The 15,704-nt window shown below is 36.6% G+C and overlaps 1 protein-coding gene across 4 annotated transcripts in view; it reads left to right on the plus strand.

Annotated features, from left to right (window-relative positions):
• The first annotated feature begins 1,281 nt into the window (after window positions 1-1,281).
• The window catches only part of plecb (plectin b), a 246,872-nt gene continuing 232,449 nt past the window's right edge, over window positions 1,282-15,704 (plus strand). For 2 of the 4 annotated variants that reach the window (XM_087286464.1, XM_087286470.1), the window contains exons 1-3: window positions 1,282-1,324; window positions 1,434-1,608; window positions 8,477-8,672. In XM_087286464.1, the coding sequence (XP_087142590.1) occupies window positions 8,480-8,672 (193 nt within the window). In that variant the 5' untranslated portion in view covers window positions 1,282-1,324; window positions 1,434-1,608; window positions 8,477-8,479. Of the gene's footprint in view, window positions 1,325-1,433; window positions 1,609-8,476; window positions 8,673-15,704 lie in introns of those variants that run through there. The other 2 variants (XM_087286465.1, XM_087286471.1) reach the window with 1 other exon arrangement.

A 15,704-nucleotide genomic window follows, 5' to 3' on the forward strand; every position in this document is an offset into this window, starting at 1 on the left:
CTTCCCAGATTGTTTTCTGTTTTATTTTATTTTTTATTTTTTATTTTTTTGTTATAGTAATACACACACAAACAAACATGTGTTTTTAAATAATTATTTATTTATTTTTCTGGACTTTGGACCTGTATTACAATTTGATGATTTATTATTTTGTTTACAAATGTTAAGTAATGTAATTTAGATATAATAATTTATATGAGTCTTCGACGTCGACTGTATCACGTGATTAATTCAAACCAATGACGGGCGGCTGGAACTCTGCACGAAAGACCTGTCACTCACACGCCAACTCCAGCTTCATGACCTCGTCGGCCAGCTGCGCTAACCGGGTAACGTTAAGTTTATCAATTGTCTTTTGATTTCGGTATTTTTTTAGGAGTTTGTCAAAAGTCCTTGTGAATTTGTTCATTAAACCTAAATTAGTATACCAATGTAAGGGTTAAGGAAACCTTAATGACGTTATACGTTACTTGCTATTTAAAAGCAAACGGTTAAGGGTAACGTATATGCTTTGCCTCGGTGAACCAGTTACATACTTGATTTAATTAACGTTACATCTAATTTATTAATTAAACTTATCATTATGTTTTCAGTGTTTTGGCTGATGTTGAGTGCTTCTCAATGACATTTGTGATGTTAAATAAACTATTAATTGATGACCATATTTTTTACTGTTTAACTTCCATGTGCGAGAAAGTGTACAATAAAATACAAACTATGCATGTAGTTTTATTTACACCTGCAGTACCGATGCCTATTTTACAAGAAACATGTTTGGTGAACACTTATGCTGTGTGTTGGTGCTCATTATTTACCGCGCTGAATATGATTTGGTGCAAACAGGCGTTCACAATGGTATGGACCATTATAGGGGTGGTCTAGTGTATATTTAAGTTATTTATTATTTTAATTATCAATATTATTTAAAATACAGATCAAAGCGAACTATTTCTTAACTATTACAGGGCAGACCTCTCCCCATACGTCTTGTTTTGATGTCCTTAAGGGGAGATCAAGCATTAATTAGGGGGGCCTGACTCCCCAACCCCCCTTGTTATTCGCACCCTGGTTGTAGGCTGGTTAATGTGAGTTATTAATTAGCATATGCCTTAACTAATTAATTCATAATAAAGTAATGTTTAGTTTTCACATTAGTACATCATTATTTGTGTACTGCTGTTACCGGGTATAATTCACAAGCACACCTGCCTGTCTCTTTAATTTAACCGTTTGTCGTGTTAAAGCTCGGTCAGATACCGGACAGCACCCGGTCCTCTATCCAGATCATCACCGGGGACTTCATCACTGCAGCTGCAACCAGCCGGTGTGCTTTAATCATCTTTATGGCAGCACTTTTGGCGCAATGGCTTTGTTTTCCTCGGGTTAATCATTGATCGCTGACGTGTGTGTGTGTGTGTGTGGACGTCTCTCAGCATTGCAGATCCAGCATTTCCAGCCCTGGTGCTGCGCCAGTCTGACCGCACCGCGAGCCTGATCCTGCCGCGCGTGGATTCGGTGGATCCCGGTGAAGAGGAGCGCGTGTCCCGCTGCGCATGCGCGTCAATGCCGCTCTGACTGAACTGAGAGGAGAGAGAAAAAGCTGAGACGGTAAATTACCACACATTTCTGCATTACAGTTTCTTTATGTGACATCTGGGGTTTATTTAACGGCAAATTGTAAGGAAGGAGAACAGAGAGGTGCATGGATGTTTTAAAGAGACGGACGGGTCTGCAGTGGTGTATAAATATGAGTGCTTCCACTGCACGTCCTATATGAATAGTTATTATGCGACTTTAATTGTAAGTCATCGAGTAAATGTAATGATTTGAGGGTGTTTATGGTTTCAGGAATGTCTGTGTAGCACAATGCGGATGATTATTCTTCACTTGTCATCAGTCATGATTGTTATTCTCATTGTTTTATTGTAATGTTATATCGTGTTACACCCATGTTGTCCTCATACTCCAGCATAACTGCGTTATAAATGGGTGTTTCTTCAGTTTTTACCGTGTGGACCTTATACACTGTTAAAAACAAATGTTTTAAAAATATCTTCATGTTGTCCCAACACAAATCGATTAAGTTAACGTAATTCTTCTTTACATATTTAAGCGGATTGAACAAAATGCAACTAAGTTGTCCCAAAACAAAGCTTAATGATCATGCTGATTCTGCTCATTTTAAATAAGTGGATTGAACAAGCAGTAAAAATCATTGTTTGAGTAATAATATTTTCTGGAACTGGCATATATGTAACCCTCTAGCGCACACATTATGATAAATCTATAAAAATAATATTTGACTGTTTTTCTTTTCTTAAAATGGCTTATTTATTTATTTATTTATTTATTTATTTATGCAATGAACTTGCCATATGGCAACAATGTCCAACAGTGAATCAAACTTAGATATTTGAAATGTAAAACTTTGCTTATAATTAATAATTATGTTGTTTGTAATGATTTAATTGGTGTTGCTGTATCATAAGCTTTAACACAGAACTTATAAATGACACCTTATACCTACTTTCCAACAACTCATATTCCAACAGCTTTCATTCATTCCATTCTTTAGTTAAATATTATTGACACAAACCTAATATTGTATTATCATGTATACAACATACAGTAAATATAAATATTTTCTACAGTAAATATTATAACAAATAAATCACACGTCTAGTTTATCCAGATGCATCAGAGTAATGTAGCTAATAGCCAACAATATTTATATATTATACTATATACTATGCTACACCTGTCTTATCTGCCTCAGAGCTAACTTACCTGAACTGTCACTATCAAATGTCCAGTCTGCATCATTCTCATGGTCACTAAAACCCATCTCACCCTCACTTTAATCTGCAGGAAGAGCCAGTTCTGTCCTTTTCTTCTTTCACTTACCATAGAACATGGTGATGCTCGCTAATACACTGTTCCCTGTATTCATATCTATTCAAAAGTACTAGATTCACAAAACTAGACTTTATCCATAATGCAAATGCTATTAACACATGACTAATCAACATTATATTACTAACAGTCATGTTGTTATTGTTACAACTTAAAAGTTCACAGCTGACCTTGATAGCTTGCTAACCCATTGCAATATTGCATGCTGCTTTAGTCTTTTAGATATACTTAAGACTACCGATATTGACATCTAAAAAAATATTTAAATTTCGTGGGGACTTTAAGACTAACATTGTGCACTAGCAACCAAAACACTGTACATTTTGATTTGATGTAGAGTTTAAAGTGTGTGTCAGAGTTGAGTTCAGTCCTCTGTCACTCTCCATCATGCGTCAGTGTGTGTTTATTTGCTGAGTTCAGATGATGGATCTGTCATAACAGAGCTTATAGGACACCCCATGACTCAGTGAGCATCCATCCGATGGCTAACCAGTAAAAGATCTTGTCTGTATATCAGATATACATCAGGACTCACCCTGGACTCTGTATCTGAACTATAATTAGTAAGAAGTATCCTTACACCACAGCTATCTTTTTCATGTTGACTGTGGCCCTGTAAATCCATTCTTAAAGTGTTTACTGGAGGAAAGAGGTGTGCAAAAAAAATCCTTAGTACTTTTTTTGTGAGTATAAATATGTTGAAATGTACACTACCTGACATATGTCTTGTCTCCTATCCAAGTTTTAGGAACAATAAAATAAAAACTTGACTTCTAGTTGATCATTTGGTATCAGAAGTGGCTTATATGAAAGGCAAAGGCCTCTAGATTACGCTTATTTTACCAAAATTAAAATATGATCATGACTTGATCTTTAATTATTTAATTAGGAAAATAAGGTCTGACTTTGCTTAGACAAAAGTGTTGTCACTTAACAGAAATAATGTACAATATAGAATATAAAGTCATGCTGCAGTGGAAACAGAATTAATATCTTATATGACTCCCATGAGCTTGGAGGACTGCATCCATACATCTCTGCAACTCCCAGAGCTCATCAAGATTCTTTGTATTCATCTTCAATGCCTCCTCCTTCATCTTACCCCAGACATGCTCAATAATGTTCATGTCTGGTGACTGGGCTGGCCAATCCTATAGCACCTTGACCTTCTTTCCTTTCAGGAGCTTTGATGTGGAGGCTGAAGTATGAGAAGGAGCGCTATCCTGCTGGAGAATTTGTCCTCTCTTGTGGTTTGTAATGTAATGGGCAGCAGAAATGTCTTGATACCTCAGGCTGTTGATGTTGCCGTCCACTCTGCAGATCTCTCGCACACCCCCATACTAAATGTAACCCCAAACCATGATTTTTCCTTCACCAAACTTGACTGATTCTGTGAGAATCTTGGGTCCATGCGGGTTCCAGTAGGTCTCCTGCAGTGTTTGATGCAGTTCAACAAATGATTAATGGGAAAAGTCCGCCTTCTGCCACGTTTCTAAATGATCAACTAGAAGTCAAGTTATTATTTGTTGCTCTTACAACTGGGATCAACCACAAGAGTTGTCAGGTAGTGTATATAAAATTACATAAATCAGTATTTTTAATGCTTTCCCTGTGAGAGGCTGCTTCTGGAAGTGCATCCGCTCTGGAAGTGCATCCGCTCTGTAAAACATTTGCTGGATAAGTTAGCAGTTCATTCCGCTGTGGCAACCCCAGATTAATATAGAGTCTAAGCTGAACAGAAAATTAATGAATGTGTATTTTTAATGCACCGCGAGTTAACGAGAACGAACAATGAATGACTTTTTTTTCATTAACTAACATTAAGTGAGACGAATAAAAACTGTAATGAATCTATGTTCATAGTTTATTTGTGTTAGTAAATACATCTAACAATTACTAATGGATTGTAAAGCATTTTCAATAAATCAAATCTAAACTGAATCCACTTTCTGCAACTCCTGCAGTTGTTTGTTGTTGAGGCAGCAGGATTCATTCACGTTAAAAATACCGGTAACTTATTATGAGTTCACTTAACGTTTATTGCAGGAGTTTTGCTGTGCGTTTTGGTTTAATAGTTAACTAGAGTAGCTCATTTTCATCTTATTTACATATCTCAGCTTTTTCAGTCATTACACAACTTCATCTCTATGTACACTGCTCAAAAAAACACAAGCTCATTAAATTAAAAAAAATAAAGGAAACACTAAAATAACACATCCTAGATCTGAATGAATTAAATATTTAAAAAAACTTTGTTCTTTACATAGTTGAATGTGCTGTCACACAAAAATGATCAATGGAAATCAAATGTATTAACCCATGGAGGTCTGGATTTGGACTCACACTCAAAATTGAAGTGGGAAAACACACAACAGGTGGATTCAACTTAGATGTAATGTCCTTAAAACAAGTCCAAATTGAGGCTCAGTAGTGTGTGTGGCCTTCACGTGCATGTGTGACCTCCCTACAATGCCTGGGCATTCTCCTGATGAGGTGGCGGATGGTCTCCTGAGAGATCTCCTCCCAGACCTGGACTAAAGCATCTGCCAACTCCTGCACAGTCTGTGGTGCAATGTGACGTTGGTGGATGTAATAAGCCATGATGTCCCAGATGTGCTCAATTGGATTCAGATCTGGGGAATGGGTGGGCCAGTCCATAGCATCCAACCCAAGCTCATTCTGAAAACATACCGCTATATACATTTCTGGAGAGCGCCAAATACATTCCAGGAGGTATGTTTTTTTGCCTTTTTTGTTTTCGTAAATCCACCTGTGTATGCTTTTCGGATCTCAAATTTCTCTCGCGAGTGCCCCTGCGCCTGTTGTTCTCACGTAAATCCACCAGAGCCCGCTGTCGACTGACTGAATGACTGACTTACTAACTGATTGACAACATTATTGACTATCTCCAGAAGTGTATATAGGGCTACGCTTTCAGAATGATCCTGTATTGGATGTCCCAAATGTGCTCAATTGGGAAACAGGCGGGCCAGTCAATAGCATCAGTCTATAGCATTGACTTGTTACATTGTGTTGTTTAAGTGTTCTCTTTATTTTTTGATCTGTGTATAACACTTAAACAGCTGAAGAAAAAAAAAGTATTTCAATTCTAATGAAAATTTCAAACAATATTTTTAATGACTCATTTCTAATAACTGCCATGATGACAGTACATAATATTTGACTATAAACTTTTCAAGATACTAGTATTCAACTTAAAGTGCATTTTAATGGCTTAACTCAATTAGGTTAAGTTAATTAGGCAAGTCATTGTCCAACAGTGGTGTGTTCTGTAGCCAATCGAAATAAATAATTTCTCAAAAGGGCTAATGATTTCGATCTTAGCGTTTTTTAAATACCAAATTGGCATGAACAAATAACAAGTTAGTGTTAGTCAATAGTTGCGTGTGTCTTTCTAAACTAGTGCATCTCAGTCTGTACATAACAGGGATAAAGTTCAATGTATCGCACTCGTTTTACATAGTTCTACATTATAGCACAGGTGATATGAAAATATTTTAGATACTGCTGGCAGCGCTGAGGTTAATCATTTACTGTTAGTCAGCCTAACTTTAACACAAGGGTCAGTTACACAGAAAGCGAAGAGGTCATTTACTTGAAAACGTCATAGACAATGTGATGTAGTATTGTGCGTCAGTCTGTCATCAAACAGGTGGATTTTATACTGGTGTAGATAAGTATATTTTTACTGTATTTCCGGTATGCACTGTAAAACATATCCATAAATTAAATTATTTTCCCTCATTTATTTTTGCTTTTGATCTGCGTTATAGGAGCTTGATCTTTCTTCCAACAACTTTTAACAGTGAAAAGTTGAAAAAGAAACTTTTATGAACATTTTTATTAGTGTAAAGTGATATATTGTTTGGGTTGGTGTTGTGAATTACACTACTAAAACCATGTAGCAAACTGCCAGCACATTTCCTGTTATTTTACAGGCTTATCTTTCCATCTATTATTTCTTATACATTATATTATCTCTTCCTATTCTAAAATGTCAATAAAAGTCACTTTGTTAAACTGTAGAGTTGAATTTTTAACATTAAAAGTCGACAGAGCAGAGATCAACATCCCATAATGCAATTCACAACCAGAAATAAACAAAAAACACTTGTGAATTACAAAATTGTTATTAAACCAATATTTTTTTTTACAGTGTGTGCCTTGTAATCTGTGACTTTTAATAGTTATTAATGCATTTTAAAGGGGTAGTTCACGGAAAAAACTGACATTTGATCTCCATGTACTCACTTAATTTGTTCTACAATTTTTTGAATGAGTAAAAAAGAAATTGGCCTTTAATATTAAAATGTTTTAATTTCTGGTACACATACAGTACCCCCGGTTTCACAAACAAGGTTTAAGGCTAGTCAAGATTAAATTGCATGTTTGAGCTGTATGAACTTGCGGTGAGATGTCTTAAAATATGTCAGTGTCATATTTTATCACCAGGTGCACACCAGTAGTATATTTTTCTGAGGTCATTTTTATAAATGTGGCTAAAATAGCCTAATTTAACTAAGACCTAGTCCTGGCTTAATCTAAGCCCTGTTTGTGAAACTGGGCCATAGTTAAAATAAACGCAACCCACTTCTCTGTTACATATTCACACAATGTGTATCAAATATAGAGTTTAAAGACTTTAGAAGATAAATATCCTAAAGAAATAGGCTTATTTTACAAGTCAGTTGAGTTTTAGCATGTTTGAACCCTTTTAGCCAATCTCTGGGTCTGGTATTAGCACTTTTAGCTTAGCTTAGCATAGATCATTGAATCACATTAGACCATTCGCATCTGTGACCAAAGAATTTCAATAGTTTTCATATTTAAAGCTTGACTCTTCTGTAGTTACATCGTGTAGGCCAACTGAGACCAACAGAAAATGAAAAGTTGCTAGTTTCTAGGCTAATATGGCTTTAACTATACTCTCAGTCTGGCATATTAATCAAGGAACTTTACTGCCGTACCATGGCTGCAGCAGCACAATGATATTACACAGTGCCTAAAAATAGTCCCCAGTTGGGTAGTTTGGTTATATTAAAGGAAGTTAGATCATTTTCAGGCGCTGCGTAATATAATTGCACTTGCTACAGATAAATGAAAATATATAAACACATCTATATTTACGCCCAGTCTTCATAAACATGTTCTTATTGACAGTGTTAAACGTTTTGCCACCCACTATTTTACTATTTTATACAATTCTTGAGTGGAAAGCATTAATTTTCAATATTTATTAGCAACATATACAACCTTATACTTAATGTTTATGCTAATGCTTACTATGTAATGCATCCTTTCCAAAAATTAGTAAGAATATTTCACTTCTTTAACTTTATTTTGGCATTTTTAACACTTTTTACTATACTTGTTATCAAATAATTGGAGGGCATGACAGTCTTTTTTTAGATACAACAGGAAATATACTTATTTAACTAAAGGCCATTTGTAGACATGCATTTAAGCTGTGTTTTCTGTTTATAATCAGTGTGTTCTTGAATCATGAACTCATGTGTATTAATTCTGTGTATGTAATGTACAGACGATGGCTGCCGGCCAAAGGGACCGACTGCGAGATCTTCCTCCAGCGGATCAGAGCTCCAGCGAGCGCAGCGCCTCCCCCAGTCCTGGAGACACACTGCCCTGGAACCTGCCTAAACACCAGCGTGTCAAACGCTCCAAATCAGCCTCTGGAGACGTGCTGGACCCAGCTGAAAGAGCCATCCTCCGCATTGCAGGTCGGTCTGTCTTCAGTTTAAGCTAATCCAGACTCCAGCATCAAGGCAGGGATTCAGTGGCGGTTCACAGAAATCACACTTTGAAGCATTAGTTCACCCAAAAATAAAAATTCTTTCATCATTTACATACTGTTTATTTGTTTCAAAGCTTTATGAGTTTCTTCTTTTGAACATAAAAGAAGTTATTTTGAAGAATGCTGAAAACCTGTAGCCACTGACTTTCATAGTATGTGTTTTTCCTACTATAGAGATCAATGGCTACAAGTTTTCAGCTTTCTGAAATCTTCTCTGAAATCTGAATCTTCTTTAGTGTTCAACAAAATAAAGAAACCTATGAAGGTTTACAACCATTTAAAGGTAAATAAATATTGAGTAAATTTACATTTTTGGGTGAACTAGTTTACATTAAATTCTATGTAAGCGAGACATTTATTTTAAAAATAGGAGAGGCAGGGAGACTTGTTAATACATTTTTTAAAATATATAAGCAACGAGGACAAACACCAAATGCATTTAGCCTACTTCTGATTGGCCACAATGTTCCCTAGTAAGATTACAACAATGATTACACTTATTTTTTAAGTATATCTAAGCTTATATTCAACACACTATGCAGGACTTTTACCTTAGAAACTGGAGAGGCAGGCTTGTTTACAGATTTTGTTTATATATAAGCAATGACAACAGATGCCAAATGCATTTATCCAGCCATCTCAGAAGATCACAGCATGTCTGAAAGCAAAATAAAGCATAAAGAACAAATGTAATATTAGTAAATGTTGCACTTCTCCAGGATCCCCCTGCTCCTTTTAGGAATGAAATGTGAGATATTAGCTGTAACACATGGCAAAGCAAACGCAGTATTGATTTTGCAGGAAGGAAGATATATTTACAGTTATATTTATATATATAAGCAATGAGCACAGACGCCAAATGCATTTAGCCAGCCATCTCAGAAGATCACAGCATGTCCGAAAGCAAAATGCAGGATATACGGATTAAAAATGTATTTAGCACCACCTTGAAAAGGAATAAGGCCTGTTTAACTGTATCGTTTGTTAGTTTAATGTTTATATTGTGCAATTTGTAGAGCATGTTTGTAACGAGGCAACAAACACATGAATAAGTGTAAGCATTTAATACACATTTATGCATTGTGTCATATTACTTAGCTCTTACTCTGATTTGTCTGGAGTTAAAGGACAGCAATACCCATAAAAAAACTCCTCTGCTTTTATCTAAGATGGTTTGAACGATGGATCTGCTACAGAGCAACTACAATTTATAGTTTATTTTCCAATCATGCATTGTATACTATTGTGTTTTTGCTAATGTCGTTGTTTGGGAAATGCAGATCGGCTGCATATAAAATTTATATAATATTATTAAATGTTGCCTTTCGTCAGGATCCCCCTGCCTCTCTTAGGAGTGAAATGTTAGTTGTAACATGTGGCAGAGTGAATGCAATATTGGTTTTGCAGGCAGGGAGACATGTTTACACATTTATTTTTATATATAAACAATGAGGACAGGGCGAGCCAGTGTCGAAGTAGGTAGTGCTGTCGCCTCACAGCAAGAAAGGTCGCTGGGTCGGTGGTTCGAACCTCGGCTCGGTTGGCGTTTCTGTGTGGAGTTTGCATGTTCTCCCTGCCTTCGCGTGGGTTTCCTCTGGTTTCCCCCACAGTCCAAAGACATGTGGTACAGGTGAATTGGGTAGGCTAAATTGTCCGTAGTGTATGAGTGTGTGTGTGTGAATGTGTGTGTGGATGTTTCCCAGAGATGGGTTGCGGCTGGAAGGGCATCCGCTGCGTAAAAACTTGCTGGATAAGTTGGCGGTTCATTCCGCTGTGGTGACCCCAGATTAATAAAGGCGCTAAGCCGACAAGAAAATGAATGAATGAATGAACAATGAGGACAGATGCAAAATGCCATCCCATCCCATAAAATCACATCATGTCAGAAAGCAAAATGCAGGATATACAGATTAAAAATATATTCAGCACCACCTCAAAGAGGCATAAGGTCTGTTTAACTGTATCTTTTGTCAGTTTAATGTTTATATTATGCAATATTATGTAATGAGGCAATAAACATATGCATAAATGTATGCGTTTAATACACATTTATGCATTGTGTCATATCCCTTAGCTCATACTGTGTTTTTTGAAAGATGAAAGGAAAGCAATATCCATTAAACACTTATTGGCTTTAAACTAAGATGGTTTGACTAATGATGGAGCTGCTACAGAGCAACTACATTTTACAGTTTTTTTTCCAAACCATGCATGCTACCATTGTATTTTAGCTAATGTCGTTGTTTGGGAAATTTGCCGCATATAGAATTTATATGATATTAGTAAATAATGCAATTTCTCCAGGATCCCCCTGGCCACCTCCTAGGAGTGAAATGTGAAATATTAGCTGGAACACGTGGCAGAGCGAACGCAATATTGATTTTGCTGAAGAGCAAATGTGCACAGGCGGATGATGATGGTTTCAGTGTGTGCTTCTGATGGAGGATCACAGCACTCAAGCATGAATCATGCAGGCAAATTTCAGCCGCAGTCCTGTGAGACGCCTTTATATTGTTAAAGGAATGTTAACCAGAATAGATTTACTGCATTAGATAGTGGTAAAGCCATAGATAGGAGTAATTATAGCCTCTGAGTGAGATATTAATGGGAAGAATTAGCCATATGTGAATTAAAATGATTAGATTTGGGGTTAATGTTGTTTTTAGATTTTGGGGTTTTACTATACTATATGTTGTTGAAAGTGAAGCTTTGGGTGCTTCCCTTCTGCACCACCAGAGGGAGCCATCACCTGAATTCTAATCGACAATTTATGAACTCGATTTCCCATAAGCCTTCCTGCCCGGGACTGATTGTGGTAGCAGGTGTTTTCCATCAGCACTCCCGCATATAAGCCTCACTCATTCAATGGCTCAATGCGAAGTCTTGATTTGCACAACAGTCATTACCAAGCCGTCTTTCATTGGGGATATTGCCTCACCTGTGTCTTGATGACTTAGCCTGTAACATTGTCTGTGATTGTCTCTCTTCTGGCTCCCATTATAATTTTCACACATTTTTTTTTCTTTTTTGAAATTCGCAAAAAAATAATCATGGAGTTTTTCTTTTTTATTGGAGCAAATAGGAGTACAAAATATGCATTTGTGATACTCTCTCATTTAATTTGCTCTAAGTTTACCAACTATGACGACTTGCGCTGAAAAGAAATCCAAAAATATATAAAAAAGGATCCATTAATGGTGTGGCACAGTTACAGAACTTGTAATATTTTCATCAGGAAATAGCGTAATTGTGTACACTAAATTGACTGGTGTTCTGCATCCAGACTCTGCTGAGCATCTGCAGTCAGACCTGAACACTAGCAAAAGAGCTCAGGGCAGAGAAACACTTCTTTAATGAGGATGGACAGAATGAGACCTGAGTGTCCTCAGAAAACTACTGTCAAGACCCGGATCTGTGGCACATGAAGAGACAATTCAGCATCCAGCAGATCTGACTTTCTAGTCTCTGTCTGGCCTGAGTCAGCAAAAATACACAGTCACACACATACACATATACACAAGCGTTAGTGTTGGGGGTTTACGAGGACTCTTAATAGGCATATTGCATTTTAAACTGTAAACAATGCTTATAATATGGCCTTATTCCACCCCTAGCCCTAAACCCAACCCTCACTGAAAACCAGTGGCAAAAATTTGAATGTCAAAAAACCTAGTTAAATATGATTTTTAAGCGTTTTAAATTATGAGGATACAAGTTATGTCCTCATAAACCACCTAAATTGAGTACAAATAGGTCAAGCCAGTATCAACAAATTTCTGTCCTTGTAAACCACCGAACCCAGTACACACACTGTGGTTTGCTAGCTGATCTGTACGACAAGCGCCAGCTTCTCCTGGACGTGTACAAGAAGGAAGTGTGTCAAAAACGTACGAGAAAACACTCCTTGAGCAACATATTTCAAATTTCCGAAAATGTAGACAGCGCCCTCTAGTGGATTTCTCATCTGAAAAGTACAACCAAATGTACCCAGGGCAACATATTTTGTGTTGTGTTGTGTTGAGATACTAGTGCCCTCAGAAAACTACTGTCGAGACCTGGATCTGTGGCACATGAAGAGACAATTCACCATCCAGCAGATCTGACTCTCTAGTCTCTGTCTGGCCTCAGTCAGCAGAAATACTCAGTCACACACATACACATATACATACACAAGCGTTAGTATTGGGGGTTTACGAGGACTCTTCATAGGCATAATGCATTTTGTACTGTAAAAAACGCTTATAAAAAAGCTTACAGAAAAAGTTATGGATGCACGTTACACATCCGACTGTACGTTGCGTTTTCTTTTTCTTATAATGCACTGAGTTTTGAGGTAAGGGATGTTTTCATTCGCCATTCACTGACAGTCGGACAGGCTCATGCAGTTCATTAAACTCCCTCTTTTAAAATAATCGAAAGCGAAATAAACCAGTCTCCACATATAAGCTTTTGTATCAGCGCGCTGTTACATTGAAAACATTTCATTCTATTCGCGCCTTCTAATTGGTTTTCGGGATATAGCGGCTTTTGCCAACAAACTGTTATTTCTGAAGGCGCTGACGCTGCGATTTAAAACATTTGAAATAAATCTATTTCTTGAACGTGCCTAAAGCATTCATTCAATGTCATTGTCTCAATTTTTGGCAGAAGTGGCATTTAGCGGCGTTTGCATCTGAACTCTTCATATAAATATTCACCCCAAAATGAAAATCTTTTTACTCTCTTTAAAGTGGTTTCAAGCTATCATGAGACACAAAAGAAGATATTTTGAAGAAAGCTGAAAACCTGCAACCATTGACTTCCATAGTAGGAAAAATAAATACTAAGGAAGTTAATGGTTACAGTATTCAACTTTCTTCAAATATTCAATTGTGTTCAACTTAAGAAAGAAACTCATAAAAGTGTGAAACCAGTATAAATGACAAGATTAAATAGAGTATATGCCGAAGCATGGTTATGGGACTTTTAATTTGGCAGTAACCTGGGTTTCCGGCGAACGGTATGCCGATGCAAAAACCGGCGGGTTTAAGGTCTGTTTTCTTTAAAAATCAGCGATCTTCACTAGCTGAGTGATACCCGATATAAAGAGGGTCTCAGATTGTACTAGAAGCACTGCATTAAATTAAAATTTTCTCCGCCATTTCTTTGTAATATGAGCATTTATTTTACCCCAGTATATTCAATGGAGCTTCTGCCCTAGCCTCCCAATTCTGACTGGCGCATGTGAGTAAACGGCTTTTTGTCTCGTTTTACCCTTGAGCAAGTAAATGAATGCCTAAGCCTATTTAATTGAATTTATTTTAATGACATTACAATATACGTAGATGCTGTAAAAGAACCCTTATAAAATGGAAAAAAGTTCACAATAACAGGTCACCGGAAGTTTATCAGTATGGGAAAACACTAGCTCGGCATATACCCTATTTTTTTTAGGTGAACTATCCCTTTAATCTGTACCATACATATATATTAGCCTAAACTAAACCATTTTATTTTGTATATATATCTGTGGCATGTTTCTAATTTTTACCCTTTGTTTTAATATCTTCATTTTTTGTTGATGATTTTTTTTCTGCTATGTATGCACATTGTGGACTGCAGTTCATATGAATGGGCAGTGCTTGTTACGGAGCATAGGTGCTGTATCTTGATCCGTCATACACTTCTCTTCCGCCTTGATGAGTGTGACTTAATGTGTGTGGTGTAGTATTTAGTGTACACAGTCTTAAATGTGCACGTTTAAACTGCAGCGTCGTGCTGAGACATGATGGATTACACATGGACAAACGCTGAGTCGCAGCTTGTGTGTTTTGTTGACGTCCACAGAGTTGCACGAGTCCTGCGTAAAAGGTTGACCTAAACACAGTTTTACACCTGCGGGTCTGTAACCTCCGAAAAACACAGCCCAGAGTATTGTTATCTATATATGAGTGATTGTTATTTTCACTTTTATAGTAATATTTGAGGGAATGGTATCCTTATGTCTCTTTATGCTGTTTTTATGCTTTTATTTTGTATATGGCCAGATAGTCTTGTGATTCAACATTGAATTGTGTAGAAATACTGCATGTATCCCATGTGATGTCTTTAAGTGGTAATAATAATGTAACAAGAGTTAGAAAAACCGTTTAGTGTGAAAGTGCATTAGCATTTAGATCCACCAGATGTCAGTATGTACTTACAGTCGCTTTTTTATTATTGCACAAAGCATCAGGAACATGCATATAACAGCACAATACAAAAGGTGAACATAAAACAAACAAACAAACAAAAAGACTAATATAATGATAGAAAAAAAAAAAACAAAGCATATTGTACAGCATTTCTACATCCAATTATTTTAAGAATTGACAGGGGAATAAAAACAATATTATAGTTGATGCATATCTCAGATTTTTTGCTTTTCAACAAATTCACAGTTGAAATAAATAAAAATAAAAATCAATAAATAACTGATGGATAGATACCTGTGAAAATTCCTGTTTGTGTATGTGAATGTTTGCCAATAAAATAAAGAGATTAACAATATATTCAAGACTTTTGTTGGATGTTCTTGCATAATTAAAAAATAATATATTTTAAAGTAAAATAATAACTAAGTTTTGACTTTGGAGGCCATTTGAGTACAGTGAACTCATTGTCATGTTCAAGAAGCCAGTCTGAGATGATTTGCGCTTTATGACATGACGCATTATCATGCTGGAAGTAGCCATCATAAAATGGAGACACTGTGCTCATAAAGGGATGGACATTGTCAGCAACAATACTAAGGTTGGCTGTGGAGTTGACACGATGCTCAATTGGTACTAATAGACCCAAAGTGTGCTAAGAATATATCCCCCACACCATTACACCACCACCACCAGCCTGACCATTGAGACAAGACCTGAAGGATTCATGCTTTCATGTTGTTGACACCAAATTCTTAGCCTACCATCTAAATTTCGCTGCAGAAATC

This window comes from Danio rerio, chromosome 16, assembly GCF_052040795.2.
Source record: "Danio rerio strain M-AB ecotype USA chromosome 16, GRCz13ab, whole genome shotgun sequence".
Classification (NCBI taxonomy): Eukaryota; Metazoa; Chordata; class Actinopteri; order Cypriniformes; family Danionidae; genus Danio; species Danio rerio.